The 21,992-nt window shown below is 35.8% G+C and overlaps 1 protein-coding gene across 1 annotated transcript in view; it reads left to right on the plus strand.

Annotated features, from left to right (window-relative positions):
* The window catches only part of LOC150102538 (RNA polymerase II-associated protein 1), a 754,864-nt gene that overhangs the window by 392,643 nt on the left and 340,229 nt on the right, over positions 1 to 21,992 (plus strand). The window contains exons 19-20 of the mRNA XM_090399226.1: positions 1,141 to 1,308; positions 14,678 to 14,810. Coding sequence (XP_090255352.1) covers positions 1,141 to 1,308; positions 14,678 to 14,810 — 301 coding nt within the window. The remainder of the gene's footprint in view (positions 1 to 1,140; positions 1,309 to 14,677; positions 14,811 to 21,992) is intronic.

Genomic DNA, 21,992 nt, shown 5'->3' on the forward strand with positions numbered 1-21,992 from the left:
GAGTTCCATAGTGATAGAATAGAAGATCCTGTATGTGTCCTTTATTCAAGCACGAAAGGTATAGATCGTGAAAACCAGGGTTCATCCTAGTACTGTAAAATCTTGTATCAATTGAAATCACATATAATTGCAATCATTGTTAATTACTGGACAGTCGAAGATATAGCAGGATTTTAGTACAAATCAGAGTAGAATGAAAGTAAACTAGTTTATATTATTTGATAAGCATTCATGTGCTAGAAATTTATGTATGCACATGGTATTTCATATGAGAGTGTCTTAAAGGTCAAATGTTTGTATGGGCATAGTGCAAGGATAGTTTAACCTATGTTGTTTTGTAAGTTAGATAAGGTAAGCTGAACATAAACATTAATGCCCATGGTATTATAGCAATATAGAGCATTCTGGCTAGTATAAGGTTAAGTAAAGTGTTAATTTGTTCCAGGATTATATGTGTATATTTATATGTATAAAGTCTGTTACGACGGCATGATCGCAAATTCCCACATAGGATTTTGCCCTAATACTTCAATTTAGCTTGTGTAATTTTATTCTTAGTATTAAATTGTGTTTTATATAATAGAAATTGAATTGTACCATGTTTAAGATCTTAAATAAACTTTTGTTCATTAATAATACATTTGTCTGAAATTGCTGCCTAATGCACCACTTGAAAAAACGTACGAACCTAATCATGCGGGAAATTAATGTGTTAAGTTACGAGATAAAGGGTCACAACTGCTTAATAGTTTCACACTCAGACATATTTTTGTAATTGCTCCTTGTTTTTGAATTATATATCTTAAACTAAATGTCCTGAAAGGTGCAGTATAATATAAATATTAGGGACACTAAAGGAGAGAAAAAGCTTAAATATTTGAATTTTGTAATATCTCGTGCATAGTTATGTTTTGAATAAAGATAAAATTAGAGATTCACTTGAAAGGATAAAGGAAAGTTTAATAATCATAGATAGGGACACAACAATAGTTACAATTGCAAACTAACACTGTGTTTAGTGTGCATCTAACTAGAAATTTTACAATTCATCTTCAGTTTTTGTATATGACATTCATTTAAAAATATAAGTTACTTTGCATTTGTATCGGTTTCTTTACATCTTGGACATTTGCCTTTCAGAAATTTGTTTCCTGTCCTTATCTGTCAACTCCAGTTTTGCCAAAACTTAAGTATTAACTCTGATATTGATAAGCACAGCTTTGACTATGAATATGCATCTACCCTATTAAGAACCCTAGAAGCTGTAGTTGGAGTGGCTGCAGTTCATAGTGTTTTGGCAACACAGAGGTAAATGAAAGATAATTTTTCTAAAAGTTTTGTTTATATTATATTTATGTATAATATCTACTTCCTTATTGAGTTCTTGATAATTCAGTTTACTTACTGGTTTAGTCAACCAGGTGAAGAATATTTGTACTTTGCAAACTGCATTCTGTGGTCCAGATTTCCCTGTGATTTGGATATTCTGAAAGTCTTCAGGCAGTAGAACCATTGTAAGACCAACACATTATTCATTACAGGTCTGAAATGCTCTAAAAAGCACTAGGCATGGTTGGAAAAAAAAAATTGTTGAAATATTTTATCTTTAAAATATAGACATTATCAATATTTTAAGTAATACTTAAAATAGCTTTACTTGCTGATAATTATTCTGCTAATTATCAGTCACTTATTGTAATCAAACCTTAGAATTTCAAAACCAATGTGGAATAAGATGTATATATATATATATATATATTTTTTTTTTTTTTTAATAACATGGTCAGTCTGCAGCTATTGTTACCCAAATTTTATTTTATACAAATATAAAATAATCATGACTGCAAAGCTGCCTCATGTTTCTAGTATACTAATATTGGAAAATAAAATGTTTTAAAACTTCCAAAAGAGAAAGTTGTAAATTATCACTAAAATTGTGTTTCCTTAATTGAGGTGAAATGGTGTTACACAAGCTACTGTATACAAATTTTGCAAAATTAAAAAGAATTTAGTTTGAGTGTAAACAGCAGGATTTTTTTGCTGTAATCTTTTGCCAAAGTGTACTCACAGAGAAAATTTTCTATGTAGAATTAGAGAGTATGTAACACTCTGTTCTCTAAGTTGGTAGGCATCGATATCCATTAGTTGAAAGACCTAGGTTTGAATCTTATCTGGGATATAGAAAACCTTTTAATAAGTACTTTTTAACTGAAGGAGTTGGTTTAACCAATTCCATGTGGAGGTGGCAGAGTCTATTCCCCTGCAAAACATGTAAGCAGACCAGAGGTTATACATAGTCAACAGGCACAAGAATAGTATATTGGCTACACTATGAAACCAGTTTACTTGACTGCATAATGCTTTCAGCCTGACATGGAAAATAAGATGAAGTGAGTATGATGATAGGAGAAGAAAGAATTCCTTCATCAGCATCAGCAAAGTATTCAAATGAAAAGATGGAGGAATTTGCAAATGAAATTGGCTCTGATATCTTGATCACTATTGATATAAAAGACTGAGTGGAAGAAGGGATCCAGCATCGTTTATCAAAAAATTTCATGGAGAGAAATTAAACTCCAATACTATTTCAACAAGAAAAAAAAAGTTTAAATAATATTGATGAAGTTTATTGGAAGAATTTAGTCCTGATGCTATTTTAATATGAATGAAATTGCTATCAACAAAATTCTTCACAAAATTGCACCTAGTGAAAAAAATAAACTTGACTGCAGTAAAACTAGCCATTCTATACATTAAAGCAACATGCTCATATAAAACAAACAGCACACTACACAAATACAACTTTAATGCCACCCTTAAACCTCTTGCAAAATTAAGTAACTTATTCATCTCCTCCAAGGATTCCCTAACTCCTCTGGCCCATGAGTATACTGTATTCAGTGCACCTCTACCTTGCCTTGTATAGGTGAAGCTGGATGCACAATTCCTTTAGAATTGTGAATCCAGTTTCACCTAGATAAAAGGGATCAACATTAAGTTTAATAACTCTTTTAAATCTAACCTGCTGATCAGGATTGACTGGAAAGGCACCAGTTCCATTACATCACACCAAAATATGGTATGAGCAGTAATTTAAGGAGGCCTGTGAAATACAAATCAACTGCCCTAATCTTAACCATAACACTAGTCTGATGTGAATGGCACATATTCTACTCACATAACCTTTTATTCTGAGATTTTATTATAAAGAATAGGATTATAATACTTCAGGATCTTAGCCTTAATATAGAACATACATAATATATATATATATATATATATATGTGTGTGTGTGTGTGTGTGTGTGTGTGTGTGTGTGTGTGTGTGTGTGTGTGTGTGTGTGTGTGTGTGTGTGTGTGTGTGTGTTAAATTATTTATTAGTTCCCTTCTATTACTGTATTCAAAGATATAGTTTACCCACAGTTTGTAGATCTCTGCTTGGCGAGTTGCCAAGAATAGTCGATTCATGCTGAAGTGGAGAAAGAAGGACGTACGAATTGGTTCCCAACACAAAATCACATGCTTTATAGTTAAAATTTCCCAACTGTTATACAAGCAAAATAGTTACCACTTTAAAAACTACAATGATCATGAAAGAGAAGTTAATTTTCCTACATGTAATAATAAACAACTCATCCCAGAAAACGGATTGATTACCCTATTATTGGAATGGATTCTCCTTTTTGTGACATGTGCAGAAGTGTCGAAGGGTCTCCAATCTGTGGGCATATTATAATATGCATTTGTTCTCTGACCGCGTTATAAAAAAATATGATATAGCTTTAATGTTTTATTTCAGTAGAGGTCAGGCCAGTAGACTCTTCAGACTTTTTTCTCTTGATGAGTCTTCAGACTCCATAATGGAGATTCCCATATAATATTCAGCCTACCTAATATAAAAGATCCAGCTTAAGCCAGGACTCTAGCCAATCCTTAGCTAGCATTAGAAACCATTCCATACCAACTGGCTGGAATTATGTTAATATATGTATATAGTAGACAACACTAATAATAGGACTCGAGCGTTGATGTATAATTTTTTATTTTTATTTATTTTTTTTATTTTATTATTATTTTTTTTTCCCTTCTCACCAGAGGGTCAGGCCAACAATTGTTGTAGCGGTTGGTCAGTGTCTTTAACAAACCAGTTTGATTGTAGTATAGCTTGTTTCCTGTGTATAATTGTATGCTCCAGAAGATGACCTTGACATAAAGGTCGAAATGTCAAATGTAGATTTTAGTTGTATTAAACTAAAGTTTTTATTCAAACACGGTAGTTGTCTCCATAATTTTCAAAAATGCATTCGGATCTCCGTGTAAGCCTAAAAGAAAGGATTCAAAAATGCAAAAATGCCATATAATAATAATTTTAATAATGAGTTCAGGTTTTATGAGACTTAATGCCTGGATTTTTCAATAATTTATTATAGTCAGTCTATCATACCATTATAGTGGTGATCTCAGTTGTCTGTCTATTGTAATGTACATTTATACTAATTTTGATGTCAGTCCACCATTTAGGATATGAATGTCAAATATCAACCATAAAGAAGATTAGATGGGATGATAAAGCTGTACAACTGGAAGAAGACCTCCACATATTCTTTTAAGGAATGTGAAGATCCAACTGGGACTTCTGACCGAATGTTCATTCCTCACCTTCTTGTTATGCACCCTATTAAGTATCTACCAGAATATTGAACAAACTTTGAAAGATTGCTAAATGAAACAAACAGTATCAGCATGATGATAGAAAACTCCCAACAAGAATACAGTCAGGAATACATATCCATACTTTAAGTAGAAACAGTTATCAACAACCTGAAATGTGGAAAGGTGGCTGGAATAGATGAAATTTGGCCAGAAATGCTCAATTATGGAGGTATAAAAGTTTTACAGTGGCAGCATTGATAATTCAGAAGGCCTGGTCAGAGGGTCGAATTCCAGACGATTGGAGCAGAGCTCTCTCATAGTACCTATCTATAAAAAGGAAAATAAAACTGAATGTGAGAATTACAGAGGTATTTCCCTACTGAGTGAGTGTTCATGGGAAGATTTATGTAAGTATAGTTGAGAAACAGCTAAGAAAAATTGTGGAAGGGGAAGCTTGGTGAAGAACAAGTTTTATTTATGCCAAATAGAGGTTGTCATGATCATATTCTCACTTTAAGATAAATAGTTGAGAAATCTTGGGAATATAACAATGATTTGTATTTAAGTTTTGTTGATCTGGAGAAAGCATATGACAAGAGAAAAGTTCTTCAAAATGCTAGAGTTATATAGTGTCATGAGACATTATATCAAGCATTATATAGTCTCTGTTTAAGCTGTTAGTTAGCAGTTAGAATTGAAGGAAATAAGGAAATACAGGAAGATGGTTTAATGTAAAATTGGGTGTGTGACAAGGGGGGGGGGGGGGGGACACATTATCTCCACTGTTATTCATTATCTGTATGGATCACATTATGAAGGAAAGTAGTATTAAATCTGATATCAAAGTTGGTGATGATAATTTTAACTCTTTACTTTATGCAAATGATATTATATTTATGAATAAATCCAGTACAAGTCTGTAAGATTCCCTGACTAAACTGCATAACTGTTCCAATGAATTTGGTATGAAATCAGCAATGAAAAAACAAAGACAAGGAAATAGGCAGAAACATTCAAAAATCAACTGTATGGTGAACCTATAGAATAAGTAAAACATTTCAGCTATTTAGGCACAATTTTTAGTGAAGATGGTAAATTAAATATGGAAATAGACAACAGAATTAATAAAGCTGGTATGGTAGGAAGTCAGCTTAATAAATTTATATGGAATAAGTGAAATTAGTCGAAACACTAAATTAGCTGTATGATGGTTTTCAAAGCAATTTTAACTTATGGATGTGAGAGCCGGGTCAGAAGTAAAACACTTGACCAAAGACTAGAGACCGCAGATATGAGAGTCCTAAGAAAGATTAGAGGCATGAACAGATGGCGTCAATGGCAATATCATATTAAAAATGATGCTATTAGGAAAGAATTTGACATTGTCAGCATCCAGGCATGCGTTAACAGAGCTAATCTCAGGTGGTACGTTCACTTAAAAGAATGGGAGAGGAAAGATTTCTTAAGTGTTCTTTGTCAGGTTTGTAGGGGAAAGAACCAGAAGAAGACCAAGATGTAGATGGATTGATAACAGTAATAACTACCTTAAAAGATAGAAATATGGGATCTGATAATATTGGAATCTTTACAGATAACAGATTAATGTGAAGGAAAATTGTTAATCAGAAGTTAGTAATGGTAACTTTTTCATGTAGTACTATCATAATTATTCCTTCCACATCATCGTTTCTTATCTCTTCCTTAATAATATTATACATCCATTTGACTCCTATCCTATTTATTCTTCGAATTCTCAGTACACAGTCTGATATATCATATAAGTATTATTTAAATGCTTCCCATGCCCTGTAGATATTTCTTCCCATCTAGCAACTGATCTCATTCCACTGAAATTGGTATACTCCTCAGTTGCTCATAACTTCCTTCTTTGTAGTTTAGCATGTAACCTATTCTGAATGGTACATTCATAAACTTAGTCACTTCCCAAGTGAGTACCACATGATCACTGTCGCCAACTGGAGGTAGAATAATTACGTGTTTAACTGAAACGTCCTTTGACACTATAATCAAATCTAACATTCTTTGACCTTGAGTTCCTTCTATTACATGCTGCTTGAGGATGTTGTCCTACAACAGCTTAATAAATTCATTTTCATTCTTCTCATGAGATTCCGCTGCTACCCAATCAATATTTGAATAATTAAAGTCTCCCATTATGATTATTCTATTTGGTGATGCATTTCTTCATCACTAGCAACTGATCCACCAGGTCTTGAACAACACACCAATGTATAATCGATCTGGTTAGATTTCCCCTTACACCAGATGGCTTCAAACTCGCTGCCACGTGAAATGCTGTTAGTAGTAGTACTACAGTCATAGGTCTCAACTTAACTGGATTCAAGTCATCTCATATCATTAACAGCATGTCCCCTCCTCTCCTGTCCTCTCTATTCTTCCTAAAAATACTGTACCTTTACACTTGATACCAGTTAGTATGTCTGATTCTGTAAGCTAGGCCTCACTGATTCCTACAATCTGAGGTCCCAACATATTGACTAAGGCAACAAACTCTATCCCTTTGTTTCTGATACTCCTAGCATTCATGTACAGACATAATAATCTGCCAGCATGTTCTTTTTTTATACTCTTGTTTGGAGTCTGCATGACACAGTTGGACAACTTGCAAATCTCTATTCTTCTGTAGTGCATTATATGTTAATAAAGAAATAGCATGCTTAAATGTTATCCTTCATAGGATGAAGTGCAAAATTCAAAAATAGAAGAAGCAGCAAGGGATTAGCAGGGCTAAAAACAGAAAGCAGGTGGTCTGAAGGAATATTAAAGATCGACTAAACAAACAAGAAAGACAAGGAGAAAATTATATACGGAGACTCGATGATAAGGGGAGTTCTTAACAAAAGTGTGAAAAAAATTCTTAGTCACACCATCTGGGTGCAAAAAGGTAAGTTGAAGGAAATGATTCTCATTGTTGCTAGAAATTATTTGAGAGGCAAGAATTATTCTATGAGGAAGGATGTAAAGGAGTTGTTAGAAGAGGTAAAACTGAAGATCAAGAAGGTGAAATTGTAGGTCTCCTACCTCATTATAATAGAGGCAAACTAAGGAGGTTTGCATTAGTAGCCAATGGGTCTGTACATAAATAGTGCAGAAGGTATGATCATCTGTGGTCTGTTTTTGACAGAAAGAAAGATTTCTACAATACTGATGGACTCTATCTAATGGATTTTGGTGTTAAATGTCTAGACTGCTTTGTTCACTGAGCATGCTGAATCAAAAATTCAGGAAAACATAAGCAATTAAGGTGGAAGCAAGTGAGTTTGTGTGAAGGCACCTATGAGGTAAGTGAGTGAAGAAACTGCAGCATCACTATATATTAATGCCAGAGGTATCAGGAACAAGATAAAGATCATTTTGGCATTGGTTAGTGCAGCCTCGCCAAAAGTTATAGGCATTAGTAAGACTTGGTTAACAGCAGACGATGCAGTTACAGGTATACTAGGATGGTCCGAAAAGTTCTCGGCCTAACAATGAAAAAATGAATTTATAATTTCAAAATTATTTTTATTTTTCAACACAATCTCCCTTAAGACTAATACATTTATTCCAGCGATGCTCCAGCGCCATTATCCTATCACTGTAGTTGTTCTCAGTAAGATCTGCAAAATACCCCTCTACAGCTGCAATTACCTCTTGATCCGAAGAAAAATGCTGACCAACCAGGAAGAGTTTTAGTTTTGGTAAGAGATAGAAGTCAGAGGGAGCCAAATCTTTGAAATAGGATGGATGTGTGGATGTTCCAACAATTCATAGTGCAGATCACTTAATTTTCCCATTGCCAAAACATCTTTGCGGACAGGTGCATTGTCCTGATGAAAGATGATTGTTTTCGTCTGCAAACCAGATTTTATCGTCTAGTCTGGTTGAAAGATCAGAATAATATTCCCTAGTTATTGTTTTACCCTTTTCAAGATAATTAATAAAGAAAATGCCTTTAGCATCCCAAAACACCAATGCCATGACCTTTCCTGCTGATGGAACTGACTTTGTCTTCTTTGGCACTGAACAGGCAGCTTCTGTCCACTGGTTTGACTGCTGTTTGGATTCTAGTGTGTAATGGTGAATCCAAGTCTCATCTATAGTTTTGATCTCCTGTGAGCAAGCACGGCATCCATCTTGCGCAAAGCTTTTTCATTTTACAATTCTTCATGCAAAATATATCCTACACGTTCTTTTGAAATGTCTATAAGCAATTCTACAGCAATTTCACGCACTTTGACTCGCTGGTCATCCAATACCATATTGTGCACTTGATTAATGATTTCTGGTGTTGTTACACTTTTTGGATATCCTTCATATGGATCAACTTCAAGTACGATCGCGTTTAAACTCGGCAGCCCATTTCTTAATATTTGGAAATGAAGGAGAAGAGTGCCCATAAACTTTTATGAAGTTTGAATGAATTTCTTTTGGCATTAAGCCTTCTTTTACAAAGAATTTGATAACTGCATGATACTCAATTTTATCCATTTCAAAGGATACAGACAACACTTTTGCTTTATACGGCTGTATAAAACAAACTACTTCATAGAATGACTTGCAATTTCACATAGATGCTTATGACAGATGTAATAACTTAGAAAAAAATCCTACCGATATTATTGCCATCTGTTCGAAGTAAAAAAAGAAAAAAAAAACAGATTCCGCCCATAATTTGTTTAATGCGATTACATACAAAAAACACATAATATTTTCGGGCTCAATTCGACTTTATAATCTGTGAAACCAATTTAGGTTTCAAATATTAATGAAATTTGTGTCGAAATTTTAATCGTATATATAGATAAATTGCTTTATTCAAATTTGTTTTTAAACTTTTATATACATTTAATAAATGTTAACTACTCACGCGCGTAGTTAAGTAGATAATTTAATTATATACTATAGTAAAATTTATGTATTTATTTTATATTTTTCAGCGGCGGCGTAGTTCAATGGAAGTGGCCAAGTGGCCTGTGCTGTCCTACGAAAGGAATTTTTACTATGCTTTTTTCGACCGCTTTCCGAATTAATCAATCTCTGGCACGGACAAACGGGTTTTTTCTTCCATAAATTCAAGAAAATCGACCGTAGAACTCACACTACTTTCAGACAGTAAAACGTGGTGTTAGGATTAGGGACCACGAGATGGCGGCACTTCTCAGCCGCATCTCTTCAACGGAGTCCATGTATAATTAGTGATAGTCTTGGGTCAGTGGAGATTGAACTGCCTTCTCATCAGGATACTTAATTATCGTGGAAAGGCTTAGACGTTGGTTATGCATTTTTTACTAAATAATTTAAGGAAATTACAACGTAAACTAGGATATACCTTAAATTATATTTTAATATACTTCAATATTTCGCAACGTCACATTGCCATTTTCAAGGAACTTAAGAACAAGACACGTGCACGCAGGCACAACAAACAGTAATTGAGGAAGAAGCAGGAAGCTATTATTTCTCCTAAAGTCCTCATGATGCCCCCTAGTGGGCAATGTTGGTATTCTTGGGCGATTGGGCTGAAGGTCTTCTGATGTAGGTTTCCCAAATTTGAGGCAGTGTCATGCAGCCAAATTTGTTGAGGTTGGGATTGTTTCTTAGGGCTGAAGCTGATTCCATGAAAAGCCTTTCGTATTTGTATTTACTTCGGTGCATTATCGTGGCTTTCTTCCACCATATTCTATGGCGGAAATCCAGCTCAGGATCTTCTAGACCAGAGTGGCTGTATTGGTGAAACCGGATGTAGTTCTTGTGTTCTGAAATTCTGATATTTGCTGTCCTGCCTGTTTGGCCAAAGTAGGACAGCTTCAAGGGATCTGGTATACACCAGGTAGGTCTGGGAGGGTTGGTCTTTAGTGGAGCAGATAAGGGATGCCAATTTTTTATAAGGTCTGTAACAAGAAGTTAAGTCATGTTTATTTAGGATCTTTGTAATTTTTTCCGAGGTGCCTCAGATATAGGGAATGGTGATGGATTTAGAGTAATCCTTGTTGCGGAGGGGGGGGGGTATTGATTTCAATATGTTTTGGATTTTTTTGGGGGGGGGGAATAGCCATTGGCTGAGAAAGTGTTGAGAATGTGGTTTAGTTCTGTAGTTAGGGCATTGTCATTTGAACAGATAAGTTTAGCCCTGTTGTGTAGTGTCTTAATCGATTCCGTATTGTTACGAGGAGGGGGGTGGTGGGAATTGTTGGTGAATGTATCTGCCTGTACGGGTGGGTTTCTATAAACTGAGAAAAACCAAAGTTCCATCAGGCTGGCAGGTGATTAGTGTGTCTAAGAAAGGAATGCAGTTATGTTTTTCCTCTTCCAGGGTGAATTTTGATTCTGGGTTGTTGGTTGTTTAAGTGTGTTAGGAAGGAGAAGAGTGCATCAGAGCCATGTGGCCAAATAGCGAACACATCATCAACATAGTGAAGCCAAATGGTTGGTTTTTGTGGGGCAGAGTTTAAGGCTTTCTCTTCAAAAGTGTCCATATAAAAGTTGGCCAAGGGTGGGGAGAGTGGAGAACCCATAGCTATCCCCTCCGTTTGTTTGTAGAATTTTCCTTGCTAAACAAAATAGCCCGAGTTCATTGTGAACTGAAATAGGGCTGTGATATCGGGAGGAAATTTAGCTTGGATTAGGTCTAAGGATTCTTTGAGTGGGACATTTGTGAATAGGGAGGAGACATCAAAACTGACCATTACGTCAGTGTGTTTGAGTGTAAGGTTTTCTATGCTGGCTTTGAAGTGGGGTGAGTTTTTTTATGTGTGAAGGTGTGTTGCCAGTATAGTGTGTGAGGGCTTTGGCCAAATGTTTAGCTAGTTTGTATGTGGGGGGAATCAATGCCATCCACTATGGGAGTGTATGGAGTTAAACGGTTTTAATTTGTTAGTGACCTTCTTAAGGAGCCTGTGGAATTTTCTAATTTGTGAGTTGGTGGGATTGTACTCGATAGGGAGGTAAGTAGCCCAATCTAATAATAGAGCATTCATCTTACCTGTGTAATCCTTTTGGTTAAGCAATACTGTGGCGTTCCCTTTATCCGCTTTGGTGATTATTATTTCCTTGTTTTTCTTTAATTCTTGCAGAGATTTAATTACCTTATTGGGCATGTTGGATTTTGGTAGTTTTGCTTTGGTCAGAACAGAAGCTACATCCAGTCTAATAGTGTTGGTGACGTGGTTTGGAAGGTGTCAAATCCCACGTTCAATTTGTATCATAATGTCTTCAGCAGGTATTCTTCTGGGCGCAATAGTGAATTGTGCCCACAGTAAATGAATCCTCATTTACTGTGTGTTGTGCTTGTGTACACGTCTTGTATTTAAGTTCCTGTGATAATGACAACATGATGTTGCCGAAATATTGGAAGTGTATTAAAATTTATTTTAATGTATATTCTATTGTATGTTGTAATTTCCTTAAGCTATTTAGTAAGAAAGTAAGAGATAATTACTTAAAGTAGCATGTGATGGAGGAGACTAGTGGTGGGAGGGTATTGGATCTGGTCATAGGATCAGAAGAGCTATCCATAACTAAGGTGATCACATGCCTCCAATTGGTGAAAGTGATCATGCACTCTTGACTTGGGAGATTGTAGAATTTGAGGAATATTCTCTCAAGATGGGATACATGTGGAACTACAAGGCAGGTGATTATGACAAAATTAAGAAAATGCTTAAATATGTGCATGGGATATAATTAATGGTCATCTGTACCAGAGCTTCTTAAACTGTGGGTCGCAACCTAAATGGGGTCACGTAACTGAATGTGGGGATCGTGATATATTTGGCAACAGTAAAAGGTTTTGGAACGTGCAACAACCATTAATTCAAAATCAAACACTAATGAATCCAAAGTGTTTTTGGCAGCACTTGCCTGTGTTGCATTGTGCTACTTCACTGCAGCCTGTTCTGAACACACAACATGCGCACTTTGCACTGTGCATGCCATCACACCACGCAATGCCAACAGACACTACTAGAAACACCTAAGCTCAGAATTTGAGACTGTTGTATTGTAATTCTTTATGTAAATTGTGAAATTATATGTATCTCATAGAAGTGTTTTAAAATAAATTTCTTTATGATTTATTATCAGTAAATGTTTGATTTTTATAACTATTTTATATACCTACTAGTTTGCCCTGCCCCCCCCCTGGCGGCTATGGCACCCCCCCCCCCCCCAATGTTCCGGACTGGTAGACCGGTTCTCCTTGAATTCTGATCACTCGAGTCTTCAGGGGGGGGTCTGCGTCCCCCGTCACCTACGACGGCCAACCTCCTGAGTTCTGGACTGGTAGGCCGGTTCTCTTTGAATTCTGATGACTCGAATTTTGAAGACTCAAAAGGGGGTTCCGTTCCCCCCTGGCGCTTACGCTGCCGACCCCCGAGTTCTGGACTCTCCTTGAATTCTGATGACTCGAAATGGTGAGTAGCCTGTGGAATATTCCCTATAAGGATAGATTGAAGGTTTATGGATTGCATAAATTGGTTAATAGGTGAAAAAGAGGGGATTTGATAGAAACATTGAAATTGCTTAAAGGGTTTTATAGAATAGATGCAAAGGAAATATTTCAGCACGTGGCTAGAAACACCTGAATAGAGAGTCATCCCTGGAAGCTGAAGAAAGGTGTGGTTAGTAGGAGTGTGAGGAGTAGATTTTTTCTTGGAGAGTTGTAAATGAGTGGAATGGGTTGCCAGAGTCAGTTGTGAGTGCTTTGTCTATTACTTGGTTGGTTCAAGGAGAGGTATGATAGAATTTGTGGATAGATTGGGTCTTCCACATTAAGTCTTCGAACTCCATGGAGGTCCCCGTATAATAATAATAATCTCTGCATTGTGTGCTTCCCAAATAGGTGAATCTTTCGACTTCTTCGAATTTTTATCCTTAACTGAAATTTTCATAGGCTTATTGCCTGAAGACGTCGTTTTTGATTTGTGAATCCTAATCTTTAATCCATGAGCTTCTGTAGCTCAGCTGGTATAGACAAAGCTTTTTGGTCAGAAAGACCTGGGTTCGATTCCTGTCCAAGATATGAGGAACCTTTATCTGGTCTCTTTCAACTAAAAAGTGAGTTAGCTGGTCTCATACAGATATAGTGGGCTTTTTTTCACCTGAAAACGCGGGTTTTTCATCCCCCCCAGAACAGCCAAACTGGCCCCATGAATACATGCATCTACAGACATAGGACACACCAGGAAGCATAGAGCCAACCACCTTATCCTCGAGACGGTTGCAGTTGTGAAGTCCGCAGCTTAAGACAAGACAATCTTTAATCCATAATCACTAAGTGCCCTAGAAACTCTGCCTGTTAATTCTTGTTCACTTTGAATAAATTGTTGCATACTGCCTTTCTTCTCATTCAAAAAAGTGCTAATTACAGAAGGCTGCCAGAAGAGTCCAACTCTTTCAGGTGTCTAAATAATAACAGTTTGAGCTAACAGAATGACAACACATAAATATTTAGTTCTTAAATAATTTATTTTATTTAATAAGAATTAATAATGATTATATTATGAAAGAACTTGACATTGTTAGCATTCAGGAATGTGTTAGCATAGCTAATCTTAGGTTCTGTGTTCACTTAAAATAGTGTGAAAGAAGGTTTACCAAAACAAGTGTTCTTTATGAGGATGCCAGAAAAAAGACCCAGACCAAGATCTATGTAGATTGAACAGTAAAAAATGGCTTAGAAGGGAGAAATATAAGATCTGATAATATTGGAGTTTTAACGCACAACAGATTAATTTGGAGGAAAATTGTTGAGGGAGTTAGTAATGATGTAACTTTTTCATGTAGTAATATCATAATATCCTGTATTCTCCTTGAGGATACATACATGTAAGGAATTTAATGATGGTTAAATGTCATTCCTTCTTCTGTGTAGTTATTTCTTCCAGAAAACATCCAACACAACTCTTAACATCATGTGCTGCATTTTTTTTTTATCTACTTTTAATCTTTCTTGTGATAATTATACAGAATCATTATTCATCACTTATCCTTTTTAATGCAGTAATTCTTTAAATGAAGACTCTTGCATTCCTCCTCCTCCTGTAACTTGGATCCATGTTGGTGGATTATTGAATATGATTAGCTCATGTCTACAAAAGTGGCTGTGGGAGTCAACTTCTGGAGAAGTAACCACTGTAAGTTTATAGTGTAATGTCCATAATTCTTATAACAGTACAATTTTTTTTTCCTAAATTAATTTTGTAATTTTTGCAATAAAGAAAAAAAATACTCCTATTTCCTAATCTAAAATATGCAATTAAATGTTTACAGTGAAACTCAGAAATTTCTGATAACCTGTGGATACCACTTTATCAGTTTGATGAGTTATTATTATTACACATCCTCCATGGAGTCGGCAGGCTCAACGGGGGGGGGGGGGGGGGGGGGGGGGGTGTTAATTAACTGACAATGTATCTATTATACTGAATCTTAAAATCCTTAAAATTCCCAGCATTAACAACATATTCTGGTAATGCATTCTGTTCACTGACAATTCTCCATGTAAAAAATTATTCCTTACATCCATCTTCACCACACTGTTACACAACTTCCAGGGATGGCCTCTGGTTTTTCTCCTTTCACTTTCTACTCTTTTTATAATCCCCTCTGTATTAATCCAATAAAATCCCCTCACTAACTTAGATGTCTCTATCATGTCACCTCTTTTCCTCCTATCCACCAAACTCTGCAATCCACATTTCTTCAACCTCTCCTCACAGCTAACATTCCAGAGTCCTGATATTGTCTTAGTTACTCTTCTATGGACTGTCGCTAGTGTTTCATATACACCACTGATTGATACCTATCCACCAAACTCTGCAATCCACATTTCTTCAACCTCTCCTCACAGCTAGCATTCCAGAGACCTGATATTGTCTTAGTCACTCTTCTATGGACTGTCTCGAGTGTTTCATATACACCACTGATTGATACCGTAATCCTCTAGAGGTAAAAGGAACAGTTTCTGCTACTTGACTTCTTGCACTGTAGGAAAGCAGCAATTTTAGAGAAATTTATATATATATTTTTTTTTTATTTTACATTGCTATTAAATTATAATCACTGAAACTTTAATTCCTTGTATTAAAAAAAAAAAAAATTACAATATTTTATGTGTTGTGAACAAATTATGATATGCATAATAACATTTTGTACATAATCGTTTTCTTATAGAACAAAAGAATATAGCAGTTACATACTTCTTGACAGTATTACAGTTTATGGTAATTGACAGGCAGATTGTAATTCCATCTAAAGTAAATAAGTACTAGTTTCATATTCTGTATTTAGTCTGTTTCTAGAGAGAGCTGGTTGTTTCTTTAACTCTTTATTCCTTATTTAAATAACGAAACCTGTGGTGCGATCATAATAAAAGAAACGTGTATTAACCACAATGAAAATTATTTAATTGTAAATATTTCATCCTAAGTATCTTAGGACATCATTGGTACAATAATTTAAAACAATCATAGGAACAACATACAGTTAGGGTGCATGATTACAATAGAATCTCAATAAACGTGCGTAACATGTTACAAAAAAAAAAAAAAAATTATTTAACACAATTTTGTATGACAATTTCCCATACTTTAGGAATAGTAAGAACGTCATTACGGTTTAAGTTTGGTCTGTGTAGTAGGGCTTCAGAACTTTCTTTGTATAAACGTTCATGATTATATAAAGATCTATGTAAAAGTTTAGACTTTTCCAAATGGATCCTATGGTTTGGATTTTCAATTCCGTGTTGAGAGAGGCCAGATTTTTGCGATTTAAAAAGACAAATGTGGTCTTGATGTTTCGAGATGCATTTCTGAACAGACCTACCTGTCTGTCCAAAGTAAGACAATTTGCATGAGCATGGAATTTCAGAAACGCCAGGCAACATCAAAGGTGAGAGTTTGTCCTTAGGAGAAGGTAACAAGTTCTAAATTTGGTTGATAGGTTTGTAAGACGTGGCGATATGTATTTCTTCATAATTTTAGAAAGACGTTCGGAGATGCCTTTGACGTAAGGTATGGGAATCCTATGGACATCTTCCTGTCTGGTTTGATGTGTGGGGAAGTGACTGATGATTTTTTGAGTTGTTTTAGGATTATATCCATTTAGGATGGCTGTATTTTTGATTACTTCTAATTCCTTGCTTAAAGATTCTTCAGAGGAGAATATAAATGAATATAATCCGAAAACAACTCAAAAAATCATCAGTCACTTCTCCACACATCAAACCAGACAGGAAGAAGTCCATAGGATTCCCATACCTTACGTCAAAGTCATCTCCGAACGTCTTTCTAAAATTATGAAGAAATACAATTTTGCCACTTCTTACAAACTTATCAACCAAATTTAGAACTTGTTACCTTCTCCTAAGGACAAACTCTCACCTTTGATGTAGCCTGGCATTTATGAAATTCCATGCTCATGCAAATTGTCTTACTTTGGACAGACAGGTAGGTCTGTTCAGAAACGCATCTCGGAACATCAAGACCACATTCGTCTTTTTAAACCATAAAAATCTGGCCTCTCTCAACACGGAATTGAAAATCCAAACCATAGGATCCATTTGGAAAAGTCTAAACTTTTACATAGATCGTTATATAAACATGAACATTTATACAAAGTTCTGAAGCCCTACTACACAGACCAAACTTAAACCACAACGACGTTCTTACTTTTCTTAAAGTATGGGAAACTGTCATACAAAATTGTGTTAAATAATTTTTTTTTATTTATTTATTTATTTATTTTATTTTATTTTTTAACACGTTGTCTGTCTGTGTTCACTGGACATCTACAGATGACGTATGGTCACTCCGATACTCGATGATGTTCCACACTAGGCCTCGCCATGTAGTCCTGTTGTTTGTCCTTCTGGCAGCCTCAACTCTCTGAAGATCAGTCACTCCACACATGCGATCCATCCATCTCATTGATGGTCTGCCCCTGCCTCTTTTTCCAGGAACTTTACCTTCTATTACTGTTCTGAGAAGTCCTCCTTCCATCCTTTCTATGTTTCCAAAATATTTTAACTTTCTTCTGTCAATATCCTTAAGGAGCCTTAAAGTTCTACTAATCTTTTCTAACACCCATTAATTTGCATGCCTTTCAGTGTATGATATCCTCAACAGCCTTCTGTAACACCACATCTCAAAAGCAGATATCTGTTTCGTATCTGACTTCTTTAGGTTCCAAGTCTCGCATCCATAAGTCGCTGTTAGAAAAACAGCTGCATCTAAAATCCTCAACTTTGTTCCCATGGAGATAGATCCATCCTTCCAGATTTTAGACAGGTCTCTGACTGTTGTTTTAGCCATTCCTAACCTTTTTCTGACATCTTCTGGACAGCATCTCTTCACATTAATAATGGTTCACAGGTACTCAAACTTGCTGACTTGCTCAATTCTTTCTCCATTAAGATACATTTCTTTCTCAAGAGCTTCTCTGTTTGTATTTCCTTTGAGAACCATAATCTTTGTCTTGCTAGAATTGATTTGAAGTCCTCTGTTATTACTGATCTTGTTAACTTTGTCAAGAATTAGTCCTAGTTCTTCCATGTCATTACAAAGGAGTACTGTATCATCAGCATACCTCAAATTACTGATCAATCTACCTCCTATCATAATTCCTGTCCTGAGCTCATCCAATACTTCACGCATGATGTCCTCTGCATATATACTAAACAAGTGAGGAGAAAGTTAACATCCTTGTCTAACTCCTTTTCCAACTTGAAGCCTGTTCTTACTATGGCTTCTTGCTCCTTATACAAGTTGGCTATCAACTTGATAGTGTGTTGAGGAAAACCGATTCTTTTCATTACTTCCCACAGTTTCACATGCTCAACACAGTCAAAAGCCTTAGAGTAGTCTAAGAAACACATTACCAGAGGGAGTCTGAATTCTTTATATTTTTCTATGATCTGTCTAAGGCAAAGGATCTGATCTCTGGTGCCCCTACCTTTCCTAAAACCTGCTTGTTCCTCGGGCATCTCTGCCTCAACTTTGGCCTCAATCCTATTTAGCATTACCTTTAATAAAATTTTGCTTGCATGAGATATCAAACTAATAGTTTTATAATTCTTACATGCCTTCATATCACCTTTCTTGTGTAGTGGTATGAAAACTGACTTCTTCCAGTCTCTAGGCCATGATCCTGTCTCCCATATCCTTGTAATCAATCTATGAAACACTGTTATCCCTCCATCCCCTGTGGCCTTAATTAACTCTGCTGGAATTTCATCTGCACCTGGGGCCTTATTGCTGTTGAGCTGCTTAACTGCTCTTTCAACTTCATGCCTAAGTGGAGGAGGTTCCAAATCAAAATTTTCTTGGTGGGAGGACTCCACATTTTCTTTTTCCACTCTGCTGTACAGGTCCTCACAGTATTCTTTCTATCTGTTTTTGATTTCCAACTCTTCTGTTAGTAATGATCCATTCCTGTCTTTGATGACATTTGATTTAGGCTTGAACTTGTGCTTTAAGTCACGGACTAAATAAAACATCCTTTTATAATTATGCCTTCTCATCTGGAACTCTATTTCTTCACATTTATTAGTATAGAACTTTCCCTTATCCTGCTTGATGGCTCTTCTGATTTCTCTATGTAATCTCTTGTATTCTTCGGTCCCTGTGTCTCTTTGTTTTTCCAACCGCCTTCTTTTGATTAGTTCCCATGTTGAATCTGATATCCATGGGTCTCTTAGTTTTCTTATTGGGCTGAGATACGTCTTCGCTGTATCCTGTATTATCATCTTGACTCCTTCCCAAAGCATTTCTGGTGAGATTTCCTCATTGGTCTCCAAAAAATCATCCAGCCGATTTGATGTTTCTTCTGTGAATCCACTAGGAATTACTCTAACATCCAATTTAGTGGAATGTGCCTGACCTGGAAGTTTTTGGAGTCTTAGTCTTACTTTGGCTCTTACTAGCTGATGGTCTGTACCACAATCTGCTCCAGGACAAGTATGCACATCAGAGATGCTTGTCTTCCAGCGCTGGAGAGCCAGGATGTAATCAATCTGGTGCCTTGACCTATCAATGTTGGATGTCCAAGTATAGGTCCATCATGGATGTTTCTGAAAGCAGGTATTGGTAATAACTAATTTGTTAGCATGAGCAAATTCCAACAGTCTTTCACCATGGGTGTTACGTTCACCCAGACCAAACATGCCACACTCCGGCCTGACTCTCATACTCTTTCCCACTTTTGCATTTAAGTCTCCTAAGATGTACAGTATGTCTCTCCTTGGTAGGCAGTCCAAAACAGTTTGTAAGTTTTCATAGAATTCTTCACTCTCTTCTTCAGGCCTATCTGTGTGGGGTGCATAAACTACCACAATTGATACATTGGTAGGCTGGGCCTTAAGTCTAATGGAGAGTATCCTATCATTAATGGGGTTATAACCAAGAAGGCTTCTTGTCTGAGTTGTCTTCAGTATCACAGCTACCCCATGATGTTTTGAGTCACCACCTGAGTAAATAACTAACTTACCATCCTGTCTTTTGAAGTGACCTTCTCCAATCCATCTGGTCTCTGTAATTCCCAAGATGTTAATTTTATACCTATCCATCTCAAGAGTACCCATCTGTAAACCCTGGACATTCCATGTACCTATGTAAAATTCTTTTCTAAGATTAATCTTATACATTCTGTGTTGCTCATTCACGGTATCACTGACTTTTGATGGAGACTGTAATATACTTCTCGAACAAGACCCTCTGCCTAAGCCCTGAACGCGGCTCTGATTATTCTGCGCGACAGCCGATGCAGCATGAGATGCGTTATTAGGCACAATCATTGTAGCATTTTGGAGTGAAATCACTGCAAGAAGAAAGTGGTAGGGTAGCAGAGGCCCTTTCCACATAAGATGAAATAGCAAAATAGGAAAGATTCACCCTAGCATTGGGGGGAAGGTAGCAAGAAGAAAAGAAGGAAGGAAAGAAAAAAAAAGAGAAGGTTCCAGTCTACAGATAATATAACAGATGTATATTACATGAAGTAAGGCATGGTCCAGCATCACGTACCTCGGGTTTGCCATGCCCGTACTCACTAAAGTGAGCCCTTGAGGGTGAACGTTTAACACATTATGCACGTTTAATGAGATTCTATTATAATCATGCGCCCTAACTGTATGTTATTCCTATTATTGTTTTAAACTACTGTACTGATGATGTCCTAAGATGCTTAGGATGAAATATTTACAACTAAATAATTTTCACTGTGGTTAATACGTGTGTTTCTTTTAATTATTGTTTATTCCTTATGACTTTTAACTAAGTCCCAATCAAGTTGATAGAAGCTCTCTCTCTCTCTCTCTCTAACTAGTTTTGAATGTAATTAGAAGATGACTGAATAACCATAATTAACGGTGAGTAAAATAAAGAGATTTATAGTCATGGAATGCACTAGAATCACTACAAGATAAGTTAATCTATCATTTGGAAAAGCAACTTGACTTTTTTTTTCTTTAACTGGAGAATCTTCCTCAATCAAATATATAAGTGCTGATTAATGCAATCCATTAAAAACACAATATTTGTTCAGATTCAGATATTAAAGAGGTGAAATTTGTTGCCAATTTATGTTTTTTCTTTTTTTAGTTTGGTATTTTCTGTGTATTTTTTACTACTCGTGGTTTTTGAAGAATTGTTTAAGAGTTGAAGCTAAATAACTTAGGAGGAAACCACCTACATGGTCTATATGGAATTGGGTTTGTGACCTAATGCCTACTACCTTCCTGTGGTGTATCCCTTTTGTAGGTATCATGTTGGATTCTTAATGTACAAGGATGTGTTATCGATTCCGGACATAGCCAAACAAACCATGTGGAGGTTCAGCTAGTTTTATATTGACAGCAACTCCATTTACATTATGCTAGTATATAGTTTAATCAGATATGCCAGCAGGGTATTGTATCTGATTATGCTCACTATATTATCACCTATCCAGACAAAGTCTCTCATGTATTTTTGTAAAGTTAGCAAACAATGTAGAATAGCAACTGGAACAAACACAGCCAAAAGAATTCAGTTTAGGCGAGTTAGTTTTATAATTCAAGTGAATTATAAAACTATCATTATAAAAGCATTAAAAAAGAAGTAAGGGTAGTAGAAGAATTAGAGAAATACTAATCTCAATGTAATCTCACGTTTTAATCTTATCTTCGTAACTAGTATTACCAAGATAAAAAGAATCTTGCATGTTTTAGCCTTAAGTACAAATAATAATCATGAAATTATTAATCAAATCTAAACTTTTGGAATTACAGACACTTTTGTTTAGCATTATGTGAACAGATTTTAAAATGGGAGCTTGTGGAACTG

This window comes from Typopeltis vanoorti, chromosome 10 (genome assembly GCF_054136105.1).
Source record: "Typopeltis vanoorti isolate ZY-2024b chromosome 10, IOZ_Tvanoo_1.0, whole genome shotgun sequence".
NCBI lineage: Eukaryota > Metazoa > Arthropoda > Arachnida > Uropygi > Thelyphonidae > Typopeltis > Typopeltis vanoorti.